At 38.4% G+C, this 27,028-nt stretch overlaps 1 protein-coding gene across 2 annotated transcripts in view; it reads right to left on the reverse strand.

Moving 5' to 3' along the window:
• Cpsf160 (cleavage and polyadenylation specificity factor subunit 1) overlaps window positions 1-27,028 on the reverse strand; it is a 277,975-nt gene that overhangs the window by 34,775 nt on the left and 216,172 nt on the right. For both annotated transcript variants that reach the window (XM_067151119.2, XM_067151118.2), the window contains exons 22-23: window positions 17,665-17,797; window positions 9,634-9,774 (exon numbers count right to left, since the gene is read on the reverse strand). In XM_067151119.2, coding sequence (XP_067007220.1) covers window positions 9,634-9,774; window positions 17,665-17,797 — 274 coding nt within the window. The remainder of the gene's footprint in view (window positions 1-9,633; window positions 9,775-17,664; window positions 17,798-27,028) is intronic.

Here is a 27,028-nt window from a genome sequence, read left to right on the forward strand (position 1 = left end):
TACCCAAGTAACAATATTCATCTACTTCCTTTAAGACTTCATTTATTAATCTAATATTTCCTACATCACCTGCCTTCTTTCGACTGCACTCCATTACTTTTGTTTTGGACTTATTTATTTTCATCTTGTACTCCTTACCCAAGACTTCATCCATACCATTCAGCAACTTCGAGATCTTCTGCAGTCTCAGATAAAATAACAATATCATCGGCAAATCTCAAGGTTTTGATTTCCTTTCCTTGGACTGTGATTCCCTTTCCAAATTTCTCTTTGATTTCCTTTACTGCCTGTTCTATGTAAACATTGAAAAGGAGAGGGGACAAACTGCAGCCTTGCCTCACTCCTTTCTGGATTGCTGCTTCTTTTTCAAAGCCCTCGATTCTTATCACTGCAGACTGATTTTTATACAGATTGTAGATAATTCTTCGTTCTCGGTATCTGATCCCTATCATCTTCAGAATCGTAAATAGCTTGGTCAAATCAACATTATCGAATGCCTTTTCTAGATCTACGAATGCCATGTACGTGGGCTTGTCCTTCTTGATTCGATCCTCTAAGATCAGACGTAAAGTCAGGATTGCTTCACGTGTTCCTACATTTCTTCTGAAGCCAAATTAATCTTCTCCCAACTCAGCTTCAACTTGTTTTTCCATTGTTCTGTAAATAATACGTGTTAAAATTTGGCAGGCATGAGACACTAAACTAATGGTGCGGTAGTTTTCACACCTGTCAGCACCGACTTTCTTGGGAATAGGTATAACAACATTCTTCCGAAAATCGGATGGGACTTCTCCTGTCTCATACATCTTGCACACTAACTGAAATAACCTTGCCATGCTGGTTTCTCCTAAGGCAGTCAGTAATTTAGAGGGAATGTCATCAATTCCAGGTGCCTTGTTCCTATTGAGGTCACTCACAGCTCTGTCAAACTCTGACCTCAAAATTGGGTCTCCCATTTCATCAGCATCAACAGCCTCTTCATGTTCCAGAACCAAATTATCTACATCTTTACCTTGATACAACTGTTGGATATGCTCCTGCCATCTTTCTGCTTTGTCTTCTTTCCCTAGAAGTGCTTTCCATCTGAGCTCTTAATATTCATACACCTAGATTTCCTTTCTCCAAAGGTTTCCTTGATTTTACTGTATGCAGCATCTACCTTTCCCAGGACCATACAGCCTTCGACATCCTTGCACTTCTCCTTCAGCCATTCTTCCTTAGCTACCTTGCACTTTCTATCCACTTGATTCTTTAATCGCCTGTATTCTTTTCTGCCCTCTTCATTTCTAGCATTCTTGTATTTTCGTCGTTCATCAATCAGGTCTAGTATCTCCTGAGTTATCCACTGATTCTTAGTTGATCTTTTCTTCCTTCCTAACATTTCTTCAGCAGCTCTACTGACTTCATTTTTCATGACTCTCCACTCTTCCTCTATATTGTTTCCTTCAGCCTTTTCATTTAGTCCTTGTGCAACATGTTCCTTGAAACCATCCCTCACACTCTTTTCTTTCAACTTGTCTAGATCCCATCTTTTTGCATTCTTTCCTTTCTTCAATTTCTTCAACTTCAGATGGCATTTCATGACCAACAAGTTGTGGTCAGAGTCCACGTCTGCTCCTGGGAAAGTTTTGCAATCCAACACCTGGTTTCTGAATCTCTGCCTAATCATAATGAAGTCTATTTGATATCTTCCAGTGTCTCCAGGTCTCGTCCACGTATACAGCCGTTGTTTGTGGTGTTTGAACCAAGTATTGGCAAGGACTAAATTATGATCAGTGCAGAATTCAACCAGCCGACTTCCTCTTTCGTTCCTTTGTCCCAATCCAAATTCTCCTACGGTACTACCTTCTCTTCCTTGGCCTACCACTGCATTCCAGTCTCCCATTACAATTAGATTCTCTTCACCTTTTACATATTGTATTAAATCTTCTATCTCCTCGTATATTCTTTCGATTTCTTCATCATCCGCTGAACTAGTAGGCATATAGACCTGTACTATTGTGGTGGGCTTTGGTTTGGTGTCTATCTTGACGACAATAATTCTTTCACTACGCTGGTCGTAGTAGCTTACCCGCTGCCCTATTTTCTTATTCATTATTAAACCAACTCCTGCATTTCCCCTGTTTGATTTTGTGTTGATAATTCGGTAGTCGCCTGACCAAAAATCTTGTTCTTCCTGCCAACGTACTTCACTTATACCAACTACATCTAACTTTAGCACTGTTGAGATTACTGTCGATTATTGCAAACGTGTCGTCAACAAATCTGAGCCACAGGCTGAGTCCTTTTATTTTTGAAGTTATTTTGTGGTGTTCTAACGAGTCCACGTATATGTCTGCCAAGATGCCTGATAAGGTCCATTTAACCTTCTCTTCAACATGTAAATCAAGTTGCTTTTAGCTGAATTTCACTCGAACTTTGATACGGCAACTTTAGCCATAGACCTTCTTGTTATTATGCGGATAAGGACTAGTTTGTCTATTTTATAAAATATTTTAAATTACTAGTGTAATATCATACCAACTTCAACCGTTTCTTCACGAACATTTTAAATGAAGTTTCAACTGTAAATTATTATTTAAGAACTCATAACAATTTCTCACATTGTATAATACTCATTTCCGATCTTATATTCTCATTTTTATATTTTTTACCATGACAATCAGGATCCTGATTTTTATCTTTGAGGTATGAGTGTAAAAAGGCTGATGATGCCCTTATAAAGGGTGAAACATGTCCCTTCAAATTTTAGTGTAATAGGATGTAAGTCCTAACTTTGGAAACTCAATTGTATTGAATAGGTTGATCCTAATAAATTTTGGTTATATCTTAAACTGATGTACATTTCAATATGGACCAAACATGAAATTTGTAACATGTAACACAGACATTCCATAGAATTACTGCTACACATGGAACTTATACTGGAAGACTTTATGGTCCAAAAGAGGTCGCATAGCACCAGATTTTATGCTCTATTTAAATTGTGAAACCTCTCCCTCTCTAGTATGAGGAATAAAAATAGAGAAAACATAATGAATGCTTCACAAACAATCTTTTGTTTAATTGGTATTCTGTTGCGAATTTCTTAAATACTTCAAATAGTTCTCTCTTGTACTTATTCGTGAAAATATCCGAACAAGAACCGATACCGATGTAGATTGAGAATCATATATTAATATTTTTTTTTAAACACAGAAAATCAAAGAACTGTAGAATCCTGAAAGAAATCATAGGAAGATTTTAGAAATAACCTGGAAAATGTAGCTCCAGTAGCGAGAAAATCTTTCCAGACTGTAATAATAAATCTTAGACAGGGAGGGAAAGGGAAATAAACAGCATTTTGAGAAAATCATATGAACTCATGGTAAATACTAAGAAATCATGCATATGTGCATATTTAGATGAACACAAGCTCATAAGGACCGTGGGTATCACGCCCCCTTCCTTCCGTGAGGAAGGGTCAGTGGCCCAGGCTTACGTCACATTCTCGCAGGCATTTCTTTGATTAGTATACAGGCAAGGTGTTAGCAGGCATTTAAAATAAGAGGGTTTGATCAATGATGGAGGGAAAATTGGATCAAATCCAATCTAGTTTCAGACCATAGGACCAGATTTTCAGGGCTATGAGAGGAATAGACAGTTATGTTTATGCTGTGTAGATCCAGAGAAGGCATATGACAGAGTAGCAAAGGAAATATATCTGCTGAAGACCCAACAACCAAGTTCATGGAGAGGAGAACAATAATGGCAATGACATTATACTGTAGTTATTGATGATGATTGTGTACTTGAATAATAGAACAGGGATGGTGTATTAATGTGTTTAATTAACACTCCAACTATCGTGGGGACGAAAGTAAAAACATGAATAATAATCAGAGAGAGAATAAAGATAATATTAAAAGCACAGAACATCAATATATAAAAGTCTTCGAAACACAAACAAAGTTCAAAGAGTTTATAAACATATATATGAGTTTATACACATATATTAACACTTGAGGCCGCCACACACTCCCTCCGCAGTGACAGCGTCCATGTATTTTGTAGGGAAGGTGACCCTTCGACCTGATCTGGTGATTCGTGGTACGGGTGTATTGGATTGAGTGCTGCCTGTCTTCATCTGAAGGTTGACAGTCTTTGGAATGGAACTCGACGGAATGTCCAGAGTAGTTTCTCCAGATATGTCTTCCTTGTTGTCCGATGATTGGTCTGTCAGAAGGAAGGCAGGTTTCAATCTGTCAATGCTAATAGTTTGTTTCCCTGTTGGCATTTCAACCTCGAAGTGTTTGTCACTGCGAGACAGGACTGGATATGGCCCGTCATATGGTGATTTAAGAGGTGTTCTGACAGCATCATGTCGAACGAAAACGAACTTGCTCGTCATCAGCCGTGGGTGTATAAAGATCTTTTTGCGGTCGTGATGTTCTGTTGGGACTGGTCTTAGGTTCCTCAACTGTTCCTTCAATTTGAAAACGAAGGTTGGGATGTCAGTTACTAGTTTCTGTTCGTTGAGAAATACTCCTGGTAGCCTAATTGTTGAGCCGTAAGTCATTTCCACTGGCGAGGTGTTGACTTGCGGAATTATGTAGGAACAAAGTCCTAACAAGACCAAGGGAAGCTTCGAAACCCAATCATCAGACATCTGTGCCTTCAAAGCAGATTTTAATTGACGGTGCCATCGTTCAATTTTTCCATTTGCTGCCGGATGATATGCTGTCGTTTTAATGTGGACGATGCCCAGTGTGCTTGTGAGGCATTTGAAAAGTTGACATTCAAACTGCCTTCCGCGGTCAGTAGTTATGATATGAGGCACGCCAAAACGAGATATCCATGTTGAGACTATGGCGAATGAAACTGCTTCTGCTGTGATGTCAGCTAATGGAACTGCTTCTGGCCATCGGGAGAAACGATCAATAATTGTTAGTAAATAGCAGTATCCTTGTGATGGAGGTAGTGGTCCAACTATGTCCACGTTAATGTGACTGAATCTTGCTGTCGTTGGAGGATACTGTCCCACTGCACTGTTGGTGTGTCTCCAGACTTTACTTCGTTGGCAAGGAATACATGCTGATGTCCAGGTCTTTACGTCCTTTTTTAGTGATGGCCAAATGAAGTGCTTTTTTACTAAATTAATGGTTGCTTGAATACCAGGGTGAGCTAGATTGTGTAGCGAGTTGAAAATTGCCTGTCGTAGTTGTCGAGGTACATATGGGCGAATCATATCTTCAGTCATGTCGCAAACGAGTTCTTTACCATTGGGCAACATTATTGTTCGAAGTGCAAGTGACGTATTCTTAATGTGTGGAAGTTCTTCGTCACATTGTTGGCTTTCTGCTATTTCTTCCATGGTAACAGTTGGAGGTATAGTGATTGAAGCAATTCGTGAACAAACATCAGCTGCGATGTTCTCCTTTCCAGTAGTGTAACGTATGTCTGTGGTGAACTGTCCGATGAAACTAATGTGTCGTATCTGACGTGGAGAAGCTTTGTCTGAACGTTGCTTGAACATGAAGGTAAGTGGCTTGTGGTCGGTGTAAATCGGAAAATCACGTCCTTCAAGCATGTACTGAAAGTGCTTCACAGCTGAGTAGGCAGCGAGGAGTTCTCTGTCGTAGGTTGAGTAATTCCTCTCTGAATTTGTCAGTTTCTTGGAGAAGAATGCTAATGGTTGCAGATTATTGTCCTTGATTTGATGCAAGGATGCACCAATAGCATAATCTGAGGCATCTACCATTAAAATTAGTGGTAAATTTGAAGATGTATGAGCTAGAAGTGCTGAATCGGCCAAGCTATTTTTTAGGTCATTAAAGGCTTGTCGAAGGTTTTCTGTCCAATTAATTTTTCTGTTGTCATTTTTCTTAGTCCCGTGGAGAAGGTTCAAAAGCTCTGCTTGTTTACTGGCTGAATTTGGCAGTGCTCTTCGATAAAAGTTAATGAGGCCAAGAAACCGGCGCAGTTCCTTTACTGTTGTGGGTAGCGGATAGTCAACAATGGTTTGCACTCGCTCTGGTAGTGGTCTGATTCCTTCTGCAGATATCACATATCCCAGGAAAGGTACTTCTGTTGAACTGAAAATGCACTTGTTCAGATTGATTCTGATGTTGAACGTACTGAGTCGTTCGAAAAGCATTTGAAGATGCTTCTTGTGCTCTTCTTCACCTTGTGATGCCACTAGGATGTCATCTATATAACAGTACACGAAATCGAAGTCTCTGAGTATACTGTCGATATATCTTCGAAAAGTTTGAGCCACATTACGGAGTCCAAACGGGGTGCACAAAAATTCGAACAAACCAAATGGAGTTATCACTGCTGTCTTAGGTACATCGTCCGGATGTACAGGAATGTGATGATAAGCTCTGATCAGATCTATTTTTGAAAATATTCGTTTTCCATGTAGTTGGCTGTTAAAATCTTGAAGGTTAGGAATAGGATACCTGTCAGGCTTGGTGATGTTGTTGATAGCACGGTAGTCTCCGCAAGGTCTCCAGGATCCGTCTTTCTTGGGAACTAAGTGGAGGGGACTTGCCCAGGCGCTCTTTGATGGCTGGCAGATTTTCATATCGATCATTTGTTGGAACTCTGCTTTAGCTGCTTTGAGTTTATCTGGTGGTAGTCGTCGTGCCTTTGCTGCTACAGGATGTCCTTCTGTGACAATGGTATGATAAACAGAGGTATCTGGGATGTCGAAATGGACGTTTTCATGGAGCAAGTTGGGAAATTTCTTTAGAATGTCAGCATGTTTTTGATCTGGTGGCATTAGATAAACTGTTTCTATGCCCGAGACTTTAATCAATGTGCCAGGTGTCTCTGCTGATGTTAATGGGTCAATGAGCCGCCTGTTCTTTAGATCTACGATAAGGTTGTAATGGTGAATGAAGTCGGCTCCAATAATCGGTGATTGCACATCTGCAATTACGAATTTCCATGTGAAATTGCGCCGTAAACCCAAACTGAGTACTAGTAGACGCTCTCCGTAAATGTTAATACCAGTGCCGTTTGCTGCATAAAGTTTACGATCTGTCTTTTTTGGGCGATCACTATCCGAAGGCGGAATCACAGAAATATCAGCTCCGGTATCGACCAGGAAACGACTTCCGCTACTTCTGTCTGGGAGAAATAGGCGGCGTGAAAAATGACTCCGATCACCTGCCGCCGCTAGTGTGGAGCGTTTTAGTTTGACTGCATGTTAGAATTCTGAGCGGAAGGTGGTTGATATGAGCATGGGCTTTGACATTTCTTTGCCCTGCTGCGATATTTCAAGTGATACCAACATAGTGCTCCATTAGGATTAAAAGAGTGGGCTGATCGGGACCTGTCTCGTGACCTTCTTGGTGAGGAACGAGATGATCGTGAGCTACTTCTTGAAGAACGTGACAACGTTTTCAATTCATTGATTTTCAGTGTTAATTCAGCGATCTGCATTTCTAGTCTTGAGATACGATCGTTACTGACATTTATTTTATCGACTGCAATGGTGGATGGTGCCTGTGCGGTTTGAGCACAAACATTTAATCCCGGTTGTGAAATTTCAACAATTTTGTCAGCCATAGTGGCTATGGTGTCCAGATCATCTTTACTCGTAGCTAATATAGAACGTGCGGTAACAGGAAGCCGCTGCATAAATATGGTTTTCAAGAAATCGTCCTTGACTTGCGTACCGGCTAAAGTTCGCATCTCACGCAAGAGTTGAGTTGGCTTCTCATCACCTAATTCTAATTCTGTTAATAATTTCGTCATTTTCCTATTCTCTGACTCTTCAAATTCCTGAATTAGTCGTGCTTTAAGCTCTGTGAACGGAGTGGTAGATAGTGGTCGAGATAAAAAGTCGGAAATTAATTCTACAATATCCGCTTCTAATGACGCAACAACATGATTAAATTTCGTGGTTTCGTTAGTGATACCCAACGTAGTAAACTGTGTTTCAACTTGAAGAAACCATACCTTTATGTTTTTCTTCCAGATGGGTGGAATCTTCACTGAAATGCGAGCAATACCTGCTTCGTTCCATACTGTTGTTGGCGGTGGATTTGTTTCGTTGCTGGCATCGGTCATTTTCACACTTGACTAACCACAAAATGCGTTCCGCGCCGTATTTAATATCACGTCGGGAGTCACCAATGTAGTTATTGATGATGATTGTGTACTTGAATAATAGAACAGGGATGGTGTATTAATGTGTTTAATTAACACTCCAACTATCGTGGGGACGAAAGTAAAAACATGAATAATAATCAGAGAGAGAATAAAGATAATATTAAAAGCACAGAACATCAATATATAAAAGTCTTTGAAACACAAACAAAGTTCAAAGAGTTTATAAACATATATATGAGTTTATACACATATATTAACACTTGAGGCCGCCACAATACTCTAGGAAATGGAGAGGATGCTAAATAGAATACACTGTCATAAAGCAGCAGGAATAAATGAAATTAAATCACAAACGGAGAAAGATTGTGGAAAGAGAGGGATGAAAGGGTTTCACAAAGTAATAGGATTAGCCTGGAATCTATGTAAGGTATCTTCCAACTGGGCAAAAGCAGTAATTGTTGCTCTCTATAAGCAAGGGAATGGGAAGATAACTATCAAGGTATTTCTTTGATTAGTATACAGGCAAGGTGTTTGCAGGCATTTAAAATAAGAGGGTCCGATCAATGGTGGAAGGAAAATTTGATTAACACCAATGTAGTTTCAGACCAAAGGACCAGATTTTCAGGACTATGAGAGGAATAGACAGTTATGTTTATGTTGCATAGATCCAGGGAAGGCATATGACAGAGTAGCAAGGGAAACAATGTTGGTTATGATGAGGCATTATGTGATTAAGAGTAGGTTGGCAAGTAACAAACAGAAAACAGAGGAATCAGCATGAGTATGCAAGGTTAAATTGATATTACAGGATAGTTAAACTACACATACAGAAATGCAGGCAAATATTTCAGGATTAACCAAGTCTTGTCTCTCCTGCCTCGGACAACCAAAGTTGTAAAAGAGAGACTCTCCAAAATTGATCATTTACCCGTACATTAAATAAATAGTTTAAAACTGGTCATATCTGAGTAGAAAAAATGGAAACTTATTAATCTCTTAAGTATCATCTCTGTATGGGGTAATAATAATGAGGTTTCGTAACCATGTATGTACACAACACAAATTTTGACTAACAAGTTTGGAATAGTATAAAGTCAATCATGAGTAAGGTCGACAATAATTATAATTTTAGTATCTTGTTCTGTTTTTATATTTGTAAAGTTCTGTTACGTGTTCTTTACGAATTGTATATTTTCTGATTAGTAGTATTTCTGTTCACTGATATATACTCTGTAGTGTGTACCTTTCTAATTAGGTTTGTTTGATGGTTTTTTAGTTTGTTTCTTTTGGCTGTAATAGGTATATACCTAATTGCCAATAAAGTGAATATCTTTTCTCATCAGTTTCTAACGATCCAGAACTGGAGGAGGGGACTATCCTATTCTATTAACAGAAATGTCCTTACCAAACAATATTTCCCTCTTTTCTTATGACGAAAGTCCTACAGGAGATGTTCACAACTACCATAGCAGTGCTTTCTTTACAGTTTTTTTCAATATAAGACAAAATAACTAATGAAATGCTTCTCACCATACATAGTTATGTGTCTCCTTTCAGCTCCACTCAATTGCTTCTTGTCAAACACAATGTCCGTCACCTTACATCGGATGCGGAAGAAAGTATTGACGTGCTGACCAAGGTGGAAATCTGCCTTCCGCAGAAGCCTCTGACCTAGAATATAACAAAAATAATAATATTTAAGATCACTGATTTGACTGTTCTAATGGGTACCTTCAAGAAACTTAGGTTTATTAATGCATAAGACCATTTATGATAACACATTCAAGACAGCATGTACACATATTATTATTATTATTATTATTATTATTATTATTATTATTATTATTATTATTATTATTATTCAGTGGTTGGACAATTTAGATTTAAATTTATGAACTACCCAGAGTTTGGTTGATTGTTTAGTGATTTCTTCTTTTTGGTTTTCAAAAACTATGGTTACGGTACACAAGGCGAGCACCACCAGTTCACTTGTAGGCGCCATCAAATGCTATTATATATATTCATTAGGGTACAAGGAAGGAGCAGAGGTGCAAAAATACTGGGTTTTTGCACTATTACCTGATATACATGACAATGAAGAGTACACTATATATGGCTAGAAGAGCACATGGCAACAATGTTTACTTAGTGCTTTGGGGTGATGACGTCATATGGTGTTAGAGAGAGAGACAGGGAATTAATATCCAAAAACTAAGTCGGAACTTTTGCTATTGCGCATGCGCAACTAATTTAATTACAGTCGAAGTCTGCTATAGCGAGTACAGCATATAACGAGAACCCCGTTATAAAGTCATTTTTTAATGTCCCTTCAAAATCCCTATATTAAACTGTGCGTTATCCTTCTGATACAGCGAGAACCTTATCACTGACGCATCCATTATTACGAGCGACTTTACCAATATTTATGCACCCACCCATTATATTGCATGCGAATGATCATCTTTGGTATAGTTTCCTCATTATGTCCACTAGTAAGCTCACTCATCGCCATTCGAAGGCGATGTTGGAATCCATTAGTAATACCGTCGACTGTTGTTCCGTAAAGAAAAATGGAAATGAAAGAAGAGAACATGTTTTCGTAATAAGTGCGTAAATAACATGTCCAATAGAAGTTGTTAACTTGTTAAAAATAAAGGATGAAGTGAACGATTGCTTAATTTTAATGCTAAATACTACAGTTAAGTAAGAATAGGATACACCTCAAGATATGGCAGAGTGAATAATTGATTTCAGAGGTTAGTTCATATTTTCTCACACCAGGTTAAATTTTGGAAAGGCTATTATCAGGTAAATTTATAGCGAGAAGGTTATCACATTTCTACTGGTGCTTGACATATGTTTTCATGGTACATACGCGGTTAAGTTAGGTTAGTTGGCGCTATATGAACAAGAAAGCTGAAGCGTTTGCCACAAAATGCGACCTTCGGTTTCATTTTCTTGCTATGTGCACTTGCAAGCTCTCTCATCGACATTCGAAGGTGATATTAAAGTCGATTAGTAATACCCGTCAACTGACGTTCCATACAGAGAATCAGAAATGAAAGAGGAAAACATGTTTTTGTAATAAATACGTGGTCGATACCAGTTGTTAACTTGTTACAAATAAAGGCTAAGTAAATGTTCGCTTAATTTTAATACTCTACACTGAAATTAAGTATGAATGCGATACACCTCAGGATATAGCAGAGTGCATCACTGATTTCAGAGGTTAGATTGTATTTTCTGGCGTCTGGTTAAATTTTGGTAAGGCTATTCCCATGTAAATTTACAGCGAGAAGGTTATCACTTTTCTACTGGTGCTTGATATATATTTTCATGGTACATACGCGGTATACATTGGTTACCTAACGCTGTTTGAATAAGAAAGCTGAAATGTTAGCCACAAAATGCGACCTTTGGTATAATTTTCTTGCTATGTGCACTTGCGAGCTCTCTTGTCGATATTAGAAGGCGATGTTGAAGTCGATTATTAATACTCATCGACTGCTGTTCCAGAAAGAAAGAAAGAAAGAAAGAAAGAAAGAAAGAAAGAAAGAAAGAAAGAAGAGAACATGTTCTCATAAGAAATACGTAAATAACGTGGTTGATAGCAGTTGTGATCTCGTCAGAAATAAAGGCTAAGTAAATGATCGCTTAATCTTAATACTCTACACTGAAATAAAGTATGAACGCAACACACCTCAAGATAAAGCAGAACGCATCACTGATTTCAGAGGTTAGTTAATATTTTCTCGCGTCTGGTTAAATTTCAGAGAGGCTATTCCCATGTAAATTAATGTGACATGTTATCAATTCTCTACTGGTGCTTGGAATATGTTTTCATGATACATATAGAATGGTGAAGTAAAGTTAGGCGACACTGTTTGAATAAGAAACCAAACATGTGCCACAAAATGCGACTGATCGTTGAACAGTATAGTTTTCTCCCTATTTACACATGCAAGCTCTCTTGTCAACATTCGAAAAAGAGATATTGGAGTTGATTAGTAATACCTGTTGACTGCTATTCCCTAAAAGGGAAATTCAAAATGAAAAAGGATAACATGTTTTCGTAACAAATGCGTAAATGACATGGCTGATAGCATTTGTTAACTCATTAGAAATAAATACTAAAGCAAACGACCGCTTAATGTTAATGTTATATGCTGAAATTACGTAAGAATGTGATTCATCTCAACATATGACAGAGAACATCACTGATTTCAGAGGATAGTTTATATTTTCTTGCGTCTAGTTAAATTTTGGAATATTCCCATGCAAATTCGTAGCAAGATGGTCATAATTTCTTTACATGCGCTTGAAATGTTTTCATGATGTATATAAGGTTAGGTTAAGTGACACTGTTTGAGGAAGAAAACTGAAACGTTTGCCACAGAGGCCTCTGGAGTGATACTGTATTTTTTCAGAATGAAATTAAACATATACTTTCATGTAGTATCTGATTTCGAAAAACAACAAACGACTAAATCGTAGTATGAATATCATCCATGAAAACGCAAGTTTTAAACAAACTAATTCCCATTTCATACCAATTTTAATGTGTATGGGTTCCCGCCGACGATTGTGAAAAATCGGATATAATGATAATCTGTTATAACGAGTAAATTTTTCGCTGTTATGAATTATCACTACAACAGACTTACTGTATTTAATATTTCACCGTGGCCAGGAAAAATGATTGTGACGTCATAAGTCTGACATCACACCACCCCCCTGTACCTCTAAAGACAGCACATGTGGTACACCTGTGAGAATGTGACGTAAGCCAGGGCTGCCAGCCCTTCCTTGCGGTAAGAAGGGGGCGTAACACTCGCGATCCTTATGAGCTTCGGTTCATCTAGATATGCACATACGCATGGCTCATAATGGATTACTGAAAAATATGCATAACCATGACGAATAAACATTGTAAAGAGTTTAAGTACAAATGTAATCATACGATTTACTTTCTTCGTCAATAAACAGGTAAGTAGTGACATTAGGGGTTCAAGGGAATCGCCAAGTGGTAACATCTGTTAGGTTGGTACTTTTCTTGCGGATGTGTAGATCGAAGATGGAGGAGCGGTAACCTTCGGCAACTGCCACGTGGTCATGATAGTTGTGCCATTACTGTCAATTCAAGTTTTGATAATTAATTAATGATTCGTATATACACATTGTGCGGTATTGTGTAGTTAACTAATTAAGGAATGTTTCGTACATTTAAGGTGGATTTGTGTGCATAGTTTTAGGTCTTTAATTGCCTATCAAGTGCGATGAAACTAACGTCGAGTGCTTTCTTTCTTTTTTTTTTTTTTGCTAGTTGCTTTACGTCGCACCGACACAGATAGGTCTTATGGCGACGATGGGATGGGAAAGGGCTAGGAGTGGGAAGGAAGCGGCCGTGGCCTTAATTAAGGTACAGCCCTAGCATTTGCCTGGTGTGAAAATGGGAAACCACGGAAAACCATTTTCAGGGCTGCCGACAGTGGGGTTCGAACCTACTATCTCCCGAATACTGGATACTGGCCGCACTTAAGCGACTGCAGCTATTGAGCTCGGTCGAGTGCTTTCAAATTAATGCTGACTGGCTTTACAGACGATACCGACAGTACGTGCAATAGATACCAAAATAACCTTCTGCGAATACCATTTGAACACACTACTTCCTATTCTTGCTAGTATGTGAACTTGCAATGTAATGTAGCCTCTGTTTTAATTTTTCTGTGTAAGTAATAACACGTTTTTGGATAGGTTGGTGGGTCCCTGGCAAGCATAAAGGAAGAATTTCTCCTCATTACTGCTTCACGTATCGTTTCATATCGTTCGTACATGTTTTTCTGATTTCTAAACATGCACCCGCGATCGTAAATTGGAAACCGTAAATTGCTCCATAATGATCGGGTGCTCATGCGGTATCGAAGCGATCACTGATGTTTTCTTCCTTTGTCTTTAATTTCCAGTATTTTAATGGTTCATCGTGATTCCTATGGTGAATTTATAACATCAGTATGCATCATGTGATGTGAAGTGATCATTTTCTGCTGTAACCCAGCGTGTGCTCAGTTTCTGTTTTTTTGTCAATTTAAATGTCAGATGTTGGCTCGGGACATCATAGTTTCATTATGGCTGACTTTCAACAAATTGAAGGAATGTACTGACTGTCAACAATGATGTCATAAACATGGCTAACATGGCAAGAGAGTCGTATCGCCTGGCAAATATTTTCATTTGATAATTACTTGCAAAGTGTGAAAAATCATAATTTTTGCATGTAAGTTCCTTTCTTTGGACATGGTAGAATTAGCCCTTTAGGTTAATAAACTTCTGAAACCCGAATTGGAGATAGTTGGCTTGTGTACCAAACCAATTACTTCTTTATTATTATTATTATTATTTTTTTTTTTGCTAGTGGCTTTACGTCGCACCGACACAGATAGGTCTTATGGTGACAATGGGATAGGAAAGGCCTAGGAGATGAAAGGAAGCAGCCGTGGCCTTAATTAAGGTACAGCCCCAGCATATGCCTGGTGTGAAAATGGGAAACCATGTAAAACCATCTTCAGGGCTGCTGACAGTGGGATTCGAACCCACTATCTCCCGGATGCAAGCTCTCAGCCGCACGCTCCTAACCGCACGGCCAACTCGTTTATTCTTCTTATTATTATTAGGCTATTTATTACTTCTTTATTATTTCAGCTATGTGGACAGTACCGAAACACTTTGGCTGCCCACAGCACTTTGTAGATCTAGTCTAGTCTCTTCATGGTAACAAGTCTGGGCAAGTCGTTCATCAAAATATTATTTCTGATCCATTTTCAATCACTCATAGATTGAAACAACGATGTGTGCGTGCTCCAACGCTCTTCACTCTTTACCTAGCTGCCATCCTATATAGAACATCTACAGACAACCAAGGTGTAAAGGTCAGATATCGCTTCGATGGGGTACTGTTCAATCTGGCTAGACTTCACTCCCAAAAGCACACTAAGATTTCCTCTGTTATGGAATTGCAGTATGCAGATGACGCTGCCACACCTGCTCTCACACCTGAGGAGCTGCAACAGTCAGTCAGTTATTTCAAGAGTGCTTGCGATCGTTTTGGTCTCTCCATTAATGTTCAGAAAACCGAAGTACTCTCACAGCCTGCACCTTTCAATATCTCCATTGTGAATACTCCACTCGAGCAGGTAGAGCACTTTTTATATCTAGGAAGTAACCTCTCAACAAATGCTAACTGCTCACAGGATATTGATAGGAGAATTGGTGCTGCCCACTCAGCATTTGGATGTTTATCCCGTCTTGTCTTCATGACTAAGGACCTTACAATGCATACCAAGATCGTGGTTTACCGTGCTGTTGTCATATCAACAATGCAAAATGCTATATGGTTGTGATACGTGGACCCTCTACCGTCAGGATATCAAAAGGCTAGAGCACTTCCATATGCAAAAACTTAGATCCATCTTGAACATCAAATGGGAGGACTGGGTCACCAAACTTGCAGTTCTTGAGAAAGCAAATGCTAGAGGCTACCATCATTGATCACCGTCTCAGATAGATAGGGCACGACCATCGCATGAGTGAAGCCAGGCTTCCTTGTCAACTTCTGCATGGTGAACTCTGTTCCAGCACAAGACCTCATGGAGCCCCTTTGAGGTGTTTCAAGGATCAGCTAAAACATACTATAAAAAAGCTGAAATTAACACTCAGTCCTGGGATACGCTCGCTGAGAATTGTACACTTTAGCGCCACAAAGTTTCTACATCAGTTTTGTGTTTGAAGAGGAATGACGGTGACGTGAAGAGGATAAACGACAAGCATGGAAGCTCTGTCAAGCTCAGTTCCGTCCTCCCCCAACCATTTCATGTGATCTGTGTGGATGTATGTTTCATGCCAAGACTGGGCTACTAAGTCGTACGAAACATATTCACAAAGCTTTGTGAGTGTGAAAATGTAAACTGCTGAAAAATAAGTTTACTTGGATACAAGTTGCAGCCGCCGCCGAAATTTGTATGTAACTTATAACACTGTGTACTAGCCATAAACTAAATAAATATAAATGAATAATAACAACAACATTAACAATCATTATCTGATGACAGGTCCCTTGTTCTGTCCAAAGAGAATATGCCAGTTTGTCCTAATTGCAGCTTTTTGTTTCAGTAGCTGATAGGTCATTATTAATTTGTTTTATGCCCCTGGGCCTGACCTGTTTCCATAAGAGGCAAAACTTGTCACACATGATATCAAACTCCCTTTTTTTTTTTTTTTTTTTTTTTTTTTTAGTGACTGAACATTGCTTTAAAAAAAAAATCAAGATTAATTATTCTTGAGCACTGGATAAACCGTAGAATGGTTAATCGAGGGACGGATAATCAAGGTTCTACTGGTCTTTTTTTTTTCCGCTAGTTGTTTTACGTCGCACCGACACAGATAGGTCTTACGGCGACGATGGGATAGGAAAGGGCTAGGGGTGGGAAGGAAGTGGCCTTGGCCTTAATTAAGGTACAGCCCCAGCATTTTCCTGGTGTGAAAATGGGAAACCACGGAAAACCATTTTCAGGGCTGCTGACAGTAGGGTTCGAACCTACTATCTCCCGAATACTGGATACTGAATTGCCACGATGTGATACAATGTTAATATTTTGCCTATGTTTAATAAGTTAGTTATTGTTAAGATCTTCGCTATTTGGCTGATGATGACACTCTAAATGTGTTGAAACCGGTCCCATTAAACAGGTTGTAACTACTTTTTACTACGGAGTATTGAAAGGTGGATCCTTCCCTATAATATTGTACATCTTATTTGCAGCTATCGAGCTCGGTAGGTTCTACTGTAGCAGAACATTTCAAACATTCCTAAAATCCACAAAAATGATCAAATCTGCACAGAAACGTCTTTCTCTACCACATCGCCTAATCCAAGATGAACCTACATGATGGAATTCAACTCTTTATATGCTAAAAAAGACTTCAAGAATAGAGAAGAGGCATTGTATTTGCATCTATCATTCTCATCTTTCAGTAAATCTTACAGTATATTTATGGGAACATACTGATTTATTGATCAATCCATTAAACATTTTTGATCAAGCCCTAAGTTCTTCTACAATAACGGTATCCGAGACAATCCCCTTGTGAACCGCGTCATATCTATCTTCAGAAGCCATCACACAGTGTATCAGGAATTATGACAGTACGATAGTCTTTGCTGGATGCAATTAATATGTGGCACAAAGATAATGAAGAGAACAAAATGTGTTCCATCGCAATGCTGTTCGCCCTCGCTTAAAAGGAAGAGGTGTTGGGTTTTTTTTTTTTCAGTTCGAGTGCTCTCACTGCTGCAACTTGCTAATCAACAGGAGGGTCCTGAATCTACAACTGAAGAGGTAAGCTTGTAATTCTATTTTAATATGGTGTGCATTCAAATTTTTGCCAAAATTATAGCCAAGCTGATGTTTCTGGCTATCATGGCTGCTTTTATTCCCACAAAAACAAAAATACACAATTACAACACTTTCACATCATACAGTTGGAACCAAAGCTGCAAACAAATACCTCCAAAACTCTCTCTTGACTCCGGCTGGTACATGTACAGCACCAAGTTCTTCTCTGCGTCTGCAATAAGGAAGCCCATCTGAACATTGTCCAAAAGAAACTCACATGTATACACCTCTGCAGGACGGAAATCCTGAAACCGGAAAGATAACTCACTTAATTGCTAGGTTCAATAGCAATACTTGAGTACAGGACTCTTAATATTTACTGCACATGAATCTACTTCATATCACCAAAAGACTTTCCTTCAGCAACCCTCAAAAAATTCTTCAGCTTTTTTTTACCACATTATTCAAAGAGATGGTGGGAACATGGAAAAATTGGTGATGGAAGGAAAAGATGAACGAAGAAGACCGTATGGAATGACAACCAGGAGATGAATAGACCAAATGAAGAAGAGTCTTCAAAGTCTCGTTAGAGAGGTAGAAAACTATAAAGGATGGCAGCAGTTAATAAAACATTCAACCTAATGGGGTCATGATACTCAGTAATGCATTGTGCTTCACTACAGGGCTCTAATATTTACTGCACATGAATCTACTCAATATCACCAAATGACTTTCCTCCAGCAACCCTCAAAGAATTCTTCGGCTTTCTTTTCCCACATTATAAAAAGAGATGGTGGGAACCTGGAAAAATTGGTGATGGAAGGAAAAGATGAACGTAGAAGACCATGTGGAATGACAACCAGTGATAAACACAATGTGGGTGCAGAGCGCAACACAAGAGAGACAACTATGAAAGCATAAAAGGACAAGGGTAAATCTACATCTACATTGTTATCATAGTCCCCCATATCAATCCCATTTCTTCCATATGTATTCCTTTCCAGACCTCAATTAGCTTATTTGTTTCTCTCTCATCTTCCTACCCTTGAAACCTATATGTCCCATTACCATTACAAGAATGAAAAGTTTAGATGCTTTGATTCCCAACGTTCAAAGGTGTTCTAGTGCAGTATGGGTACCCCCAATATACTCACAGTGGCAGTGATTAATGAGTACAACTGGGCAACCATCCTCTCCTCACTCTGATTAGATGGTAAATGGAAGCAAGGGAAGGGCTATGAAAGGTGTGAAAATGACATACACCCAAGGTCCTGTAAACCTAATACTGGTGGTATTGGAAGGGAACAAGAGTTGACCAAGGAAGGCTAGACAGGAAAGATGAAAGTGAGGAGAGTGGTACCAGTAAGTGAAGAAATGCCAAGCTCAGCTGGCAGTCTCATAGTTGCCAATCCACTCTCCTAAACTAAGAACCCCGAGGGGTCTACCTTTCAGTTGCCTCTTAAAACAGGCAGGATATACCATGGTTGTACTCTACTGTTCCCACCCACAAGGGTCATACTATGATATATATAATGGAAAGGAACAAATAAGTGACATATATACGACTTGATATTTTTGTTATTCCATCATATGCAAGAAGTTGCCATCCTGTGGACTTTGAATTACTGGAAACTTGATTTATTGATGAAGTTCTTGATCAAAAACATACAGTAGAAGTCTGTTATAGCAAGAATTCACAACAGCGAAAATTCTCTCTCTATAGCGGTTTGTCGTTATATCAGATTTTTGTAAAAATAAAAAGTTGGATGGACCCCCCACTCACATAAAAATCGGTATGAAACAGCAATCAGTTTGTTCAAAATTTGCATTTTCACAGATCTGCGTACTACAGCTTACTCATTAGTTATTTTTCTAATTCCGAGACAACATGAATGCCTACGTTCAATTTCATTCCGAAAAATTGGAGTAGTATCACTCTAGTGGCTTCTGTGGCAAACGTTTCTTATTCAAACAGAGTCATTTAACCAAATTTAATCTTATATGCATCGTAAAAATATATTTCAAGCGCCAGTAATGATATAATTTTCGCTATAAATTTACATTTCTGAAACGTAACCAGATGCAAGAAAATACAGCGAAACTTCATTAGGGATTTCCTCATTAAAACGATTTCTTGCTTAGCAGAGCGTAAATTCGAAGTCCCGATTCACGGCGTATTAAATCTATATAAAAATACCTCACTTATCACGTCATAGATTTTCACTATTACCGCGTAGAACGATCACATTTTCCCTAGCCCTAAAAATGTTCTTTGTCATCCCTTGTGTAATGAACAGATTTCCAACACAGATTAGATCCCTCACCACAGGAGGCTGCTCTGAAAAAGTTGCGCGAAAATGAGAAATGCCCTTGGATTCATGAACTTTGCAGGGTAAATTACACCTTTGGAAATGAAGCCGTTAGCCTCAGGAAAGTTCAGTTTTGCTCTCTGATTTTCATTGATAGTGCTGAATAATCTAGAAAGCCTGTTTGTGCTTGTATTTCTCATTCCTTTCAGAATAAATTGCAAGTGATAAGTTTAGTGAAGTTTAGAAATTTATTCCGTGTTGAATCATACAGTGAAAGGTAGAGAATACTTGTCGCACGTGAGAGCCTACGTACGGATGAGGAACACAATCATGTTAAGTTGACAAATGTGGTCATATTATTATGTAGCCCTGTTACAGATACTGAAAGAGTTGTGATATTTGCTAACTAATGAAGACAAAATTAAAATCCAGGAAGAATACAAGCATCCATATCTTTCAACAGTGGTGGTTATGTTGAAATTTGCACCTTCAAGTTTCAACTCGAGATAATCGAAGTGTTGTTGCATTCGAGATAATGCTCAAAGTAATCCTCTCGCACATGGCCAAGCTTAATCTCCAAATAATTCATGGTTGAAAAGCGTGACCAGAAAACAATGTTTAATAACCTACTGGTTCGAAATATAAGACTTCAGCTAACATTTGTTTTAGAAAGTGTGTGATCTGCAAACAATACACTCATACTTTCATGGACCCCAGTTTAATTTGTTGTCTGGTGTTTTGACACACTTTATACAGTGTTGTTATTTAATACCCCCGCCAGTAGGAAAGCTTTTCGTATTTGTTCTTTCGTCAACTGCTTTTGTAGTTTTCGGAGACGCCGATGTGCCAGAATTTATTCCCACAGGAGTTCTTTTACGTGCCAGTAAATCTACCGACAGGTTGACGTTTTTGAGCACCTTCAAATACCACCGGACTAAGCCAGGATCGAACCTGCCAAGTTGACGTCCGAAGACCAGCGCCTCAATCGTCTGAGCCACTCAGAGCCCAGCCCACCGTATTTTGAGATGTATCGCATTCTTACTTAATTTCATTACACAACATTAAATTAATCGATAGTTTACTTAAGCCTTTATTTCTAACTACTATCGGCCAGGCTATTTACGCATTTATTATGGGATCATGTTATCTTTCATTTTCGAATTGTGTTTACAGAACAGTCAATGAGTATTGCTAATCGACACTGACATTCCCTTCGAGTTCGAATGTCGGCGAAAGAGCTCGCTAGTGTACATAACGCGAAAACTACACCGAAGATGATCGTTCACATTCATTGTAGTTGCTGGAGTCCATAAATATTGATAATGGAGATAATAATGCACGCTTAATCGCTTGGCTGCATCAGTGATAGGTAAAGTTTGTGATTTAGAGCATTTAGCATTTTGATTTTCAAATTTAGCATTTTGTAGCATCTATACTTATCAAATTTAGCATTTTGTAGTAAACTGGTTAAGGATAGGCATAATTTCCAAAATTGCATACACACAAAAAACAGTTGGGAGTAACATCATGATTTTAATCACACATTGCTCATCATGCAGTTTTGAATACGCTATGGAAAATAAGACATCAACATAAGACTGCGAGAAGTATTACCACACACACATACGAATATGCATATTTACAAATTTACAAACATAATTTCAAAGTGAAAAATACAATTCTGAATGTATTCATTCATCACAGTACAACAAACCTACAAGGAAGAGGAATTTCAGTTACAATCATGTTGTACTTGCTAAAAACCCTCCCTACCGACACTGTTCGTAGGGGCTCAAATGCACTGCAGTGTTGCCGAGGCAAGGGAAGGAAACATTAACCTAAGTGCCAACAACATTTGAAGAATGTGAGTGTTTTTTCCCATTTTAATGTTTTGATGCATCTGTCGGTGACATGCCTCGCAGCCCTCGACAAATTGATCAATGTTGACATTCCTAAAAATGGCAACTTATGCTTCAAAGACACAAGTGATTTGGGTTCCAGAGTACCATTTTGCCCTGCAAGTGCAGGATTAAATAAATTGCACACTTCGTTGAAAAACACGTTACTATCACTGACGCTCAAGCACTTCGAGAGCTTAGTTATGCATTTAAGCATACACTGCTTAAATCGCACCTTAATTTCCTCTTTCTTCGTATTGTTTCTGGAACTCTCCAGTAGGTCACGTGTTGCTAACGGGCCCAATCCGTCAGCACACCTCTTCAATTCTCCACAAGTAGTGGTAAGATCATCCTACAGGTTGTGAGCTTATGGGTAGGACGATCCCTCCAGTACAGTGAGTGCTGCATTAATTTTCACAGATATCTGTGAAACAAACTTTATCTGAACTTTCAACGAGAAAAGCATATCCTGATCTCTAAACATATCTAACACTGAATGGCCACGGATATTTAGGAAATTTTCATCAAGAGAGATTAAGAACTCTACCAGGGGTGTGAAGTACTTGTCAAGCTGCTGGACTGAGCGAAACCGAGAGTTCCATCGGGTGATGACAAGAGCTGGGAACAACAGTGCATTCAAATCAGGGAAATTATCTTGTAAAAAATTTAGATAGGAGTTCTTCAGCTTCCTGCAGTGGAGAAAAGCCATCTTAAGTTCTGAAACCAAACTGTTCAACTGTGACAGTTCCTTGAGAATAACATCCCCCACAAGATGCAACTAATGAGCAAAGCACTGGAAACATGTACCCATGTATCTGGCAGAGCATAAATGTTGGCCCGCCACAGCATCCATAAATGAACAGCTTGCCAAATAAACTTGTTGTTCTGAAGTTGGCATAATCGTTCTGAATAGAACAGCAAAGACACATCCGCCTCGGTTGACTACAATGGGCTTCCAGTCAAATACAGTGTTCATCTCTGTCTTTGCTGAATCTCCGCAACGTGGAACATAATCTCTGCTAAGAGTATTACCTTGAGGTAGATCTCCCGATCCTGGGACGTGTCTATGGGGCCAATAAGATTTCGTTAAACATGCGAACAGTAGTAGTAGTAGTAGTAATAATAATAATAATAATAATAATAATAATAATAATAATAATAATAATAATAATAATAATAATAACAACAATAAAAATAATAACAACAATAAAAATAATAATAATTATTATTATGTTTAGAGGTAAGGACAAATCCATACATATTTGGTGTAGTGCTGGTCTAGCGAATCATTGAATGAGTTTTGAAGCTTTTCCCTGTAAACTTCCATTTATGTACATGAAAACAAGCAATTCGTCGTTGCCGGGACAAAACCTCCTATGTGAAATATTTTAGCTTAGAACTTTGGCCGGTAAGGTTCTGTCATCTAAGGGCCAATATTGTGTGACAGTTGTCAAGGCATTCTCGCTCTTCATACTGTATGTACTGCGGGTCAGTATATCTCCAAAAATATTAACACATAGGAGGTTTCGTCCCGGCAACAACGAATTATTTTACATCCTAGATGGTCTATTAAATTGTAGTATTTTAAAATAACACCCATCCACGTTTGATTGCTTTTTTGGTCGAAAATTTGAATAACCTAACCTAATTTCAGCCGTTCCTTTGTTGCAAATGGAGCTAGAATATGGAATTCTCTCCCCCACAATCCTTAAATTCCTTCAAGTTGTCTTGCCGTGAGCATCTCCTCGATATGTGCCGCCAGGCTGAATGAATCTGGCAGAGTGAATGTGTGTATGAATGTACGTTTACTGTGCTTAGGGTATTTAGTGTCAATCAACTTTTAATTTGTAACGATAGTTTAAGACATGACTAAGAATATTTATAGAGTTTATGTTATTATGTTTCATATTTTGTTTCTAGTTTGTAACGGTAGTTTTAAGATAAGATTATGAATATTGCTCTCAGATGTACTATGTTAATGAAGTGTGGTTAAGTGTAAGAGAGGACCATGAGTCCTAACTTTGCCACTACAAATAAAGGCAAATATAATATAATATATAATAATAAAATTCCATATGAAATAGTCATATTAGAAAGGATGCATCCACGTGGTTTTTGGTTGAAAGTTTAAGAGACCTAGCCTAAAATTCAAGTAAGGCCGTATAGCAAACGTAATACTTCAAAACAATTATCCACGTGGCTTTTTGGGGGGGGGGGGGGGGGGGGGGGTTGAGGGGGGAGGCTATATAGCAGGGCTGGCCACAACGAGGCATGGGGCTCGCGAGTCAGTCTCGTGCGGCTCTTGACACCAAGCATAGAGTAAAGTTAACTTATATAATTAATGGAAACTAACATCATCTCGCGGCCGGCGGCAGTCAGTAGCAGCAATGTGCGGCTTAACGTTATTTAATGATTTGAGATCACATAAACCTTCATTTTCATTCCTGGAAAACCCTTTTTTCTTTGATGTTGTGGGCGATAGCTGTCCTGTTTCATCACCAATAACAAAGAATACAGCAGCTGTAGAGTTGGAGCTACTAGAAATGCAAGAGGATGAAGGACTGGACTAAAAGGACTCAAACGAAGTGGCGTTTCTACCATAGACTTTTGAAGAATGCTCCAGAAGAAAAATACCCACTAACAAAAGAGTGTGCTAGGAGACTTATCTCAATCTTTGGGACTACATGTGTGTGCGAATCAGTGTACTCAATGCTTAAATTCATTAAATCTAAATATCGATCTTAACTAACTTGTGCGAACTGGGCTTACCAGTTATCAGCCAAATTTCAACAAAAACTAACAGCAAAAATGAACACTCAAAAAAGCACTTCTCAAAAGTAAATTTTCATTCCTTGATGTGTACCTGAACAATAATGTTCTGTGTAGTGTAGAAAATAAAGGTTCCATCATTTGTTATAAAACGAAAAACGTCTCTTCATTTTATAAACCATTTTCTAAATATGCTCCCAGTTTTGTCTCCTAAATTTGCGGCTCCCCAAATTAAGGCTATATAGGCTAGTTTATGAATATGAATATTTCACAGTAAGGTAGGCTATACTACTCAAGATGGTGTAAATGTATTTTAAACATAAATATAAATAAACTCTAAAAATATATCTGAAATCGGCATTTACTTTCCAAGGTAGTCTCGGAGAGAAGGATGGTCCAACTTGTGAATGGAGATATTAGTCTGCAGGCACATCTTCACAGTAACCTCAATGAATGTTTTTGTTTCTTGCTTTTTGCTCTCTTTGCCTTTCTATCCATTTCTGCTATTGTGGCTTGCCACTTGATGCCACACTGTTCACATGCTGGTTGAGAAAAAAATCGCTCCTTTAGTAGCACATGGTTTCTGCTCTTGCAGTGTTTATCCAAAACATCTTTCTTCTGCCATAAGTCTTTGACTGCAAAGTCAGCACATCAATATATCTGTATCACTAACATAAAAATGTTCCGATTTGTAACTCTCGGCATGCTGTTTGATCATCACTTCGCTTCTACCCATGGCTACCAGACAATAAATCGCTACCGTACTTTAAAACAGAACTACTACTGCTACTCAATACATATGTCAAGAAAAACAGACTACGCAAATTGAATGAACGCATGTGCTTAACGTGTATTAATTTGTTTGATTGGTTGTTCTTTGCATTGCTTTGACCGTTGAAAGATATTCCACACATTGGAAGATTTAAGGTACCGTAATAATTCTTTCCCCCGAAATAACATCATCTATCTTATTTTTAAGAAAAATGCATCTTTTTAAAGAGATATGTGTTTATTTTGCATAAAGCTGAGAATTTTGCACCTATTTTGCATAAATTGCATAATTTCACTATTTTGAACCAATTTTGCCTTTTATTGCTAATTCTAAATCGCTAAAAACCACTCGTAAGTGTCATATAAGATGAAGGCACATACACTGACGAAGTTTCAACATATTTCACATTTATCAGAAATGCTAAAAACCACAAACTCTAGTGATAGGGTTCTCGCTGTAACCGAAGGATAATACACAGTTTAATATAGGAATTTTCAAGGGATATAAAAATTTGTTGTTACAACGGAGTTCTCGCAATATGCTGTACTTGCTATAGCGGACTTCTACTGTACCAATATATTTTTTCACTCCATTGAAATCTCAGAATAAATCAGCAATAAATTTAGGTCAAACCATAATCTTTAAGTACAAAATGTGAGATTACAAGTGTCAAAATATAGGAAAACAAAACAAACAAAACATGGGCGCAGAGAGCAACAGAGGAGACAAATATGAAAGCATAAAAGGACAAGGGTAAATCTACAACTACATTGTTATAATAGTTCCCCAAGTCAGTCCCAGTTCTTCCAAATGTATTTCTTTCCAGACCTCAATTAGTTTGTTTCTTCTCTCTCATCTTTCTACCCTAAATCTGTGTGTTCCATTACCATTACAAATATAAAATGTGAATTTAGGGTATTATTCATTTATCACATATTAAACAGGTTTGTATATACTGTCATGCTACTTAAAGAATAAGTCAGCCTGAAACATATTACACAAATTTGTATGTACAGATGTTTGTTAATGATTTCTGGTGATGATTCCAGGGTTGTGTAACTCATGACAATTCCTTCAGCCACCACTAACATGTATCTCATCTATCACTCTACACCGCACCTTCCCCTGTGAGAGACTCCTATGAAGTACAGTCACGACCAGATTATGCCATCCCACTTGACAGGCTTTACAAAGACAGCCTGCAGTACACAGTTGTTTACTTCCCAGAGCATTTTTGAGGAATCCAAACACACAGAAATCCACTGGGGCAGCTTCTGATGATTAACTGGGATATCACTTAAGGGAACAGGGCATATTTCCAATCGTGTCAGAAACTGGAGAGTTGAAGCAGAGGTGTGAATCGACGCCTTATCTTGATGCACCCAAACATTATTTAACACTGTACCATACTGATCGGGGATCTTGAAAAAAAAAAAAAAAAAAAAAAAAAAAAAAAAAAAGAGACCCGGACATAAGTTTGAAAGCAGTCAGAATTGACTTTCACATTGTTAGCTACTTGAATTTCTAACTTGCTATTACAGCAGTACCCAGAAATCACCATAAAACCTCTGGCAAAACTTTCTCTGCATTTCTGATACCATCTTTGAGAATTTGTTCCCCTCTTGGTAGGCAGAAAACTGCATGGGATTTATCACAATTATTGAGGTAGATATATGCTTCATCTAGCGTGACAATGTACTTCCATCTTACACCTGCAAGATGCTGTTCATGCAGCTTCCTACTGTTGGTTTTTCTTTCTGCAACAACATGGCAAGGCAGTAGTGTGCG

This window comes from Anabrus simplex, chromosome 7 (genome assembly GCF_040414725.1).
Source record: "Anabrus simplex isolate iqAnaSimp1 chromosome 7, ASM4041472v1, whole genome shotgun sequence".
NCBI lineage: Eukaryota > Metazoa > Arthropoda > Insecta > Orthoptera > Tettigoniidae > Anabrus > Anabrus simplex.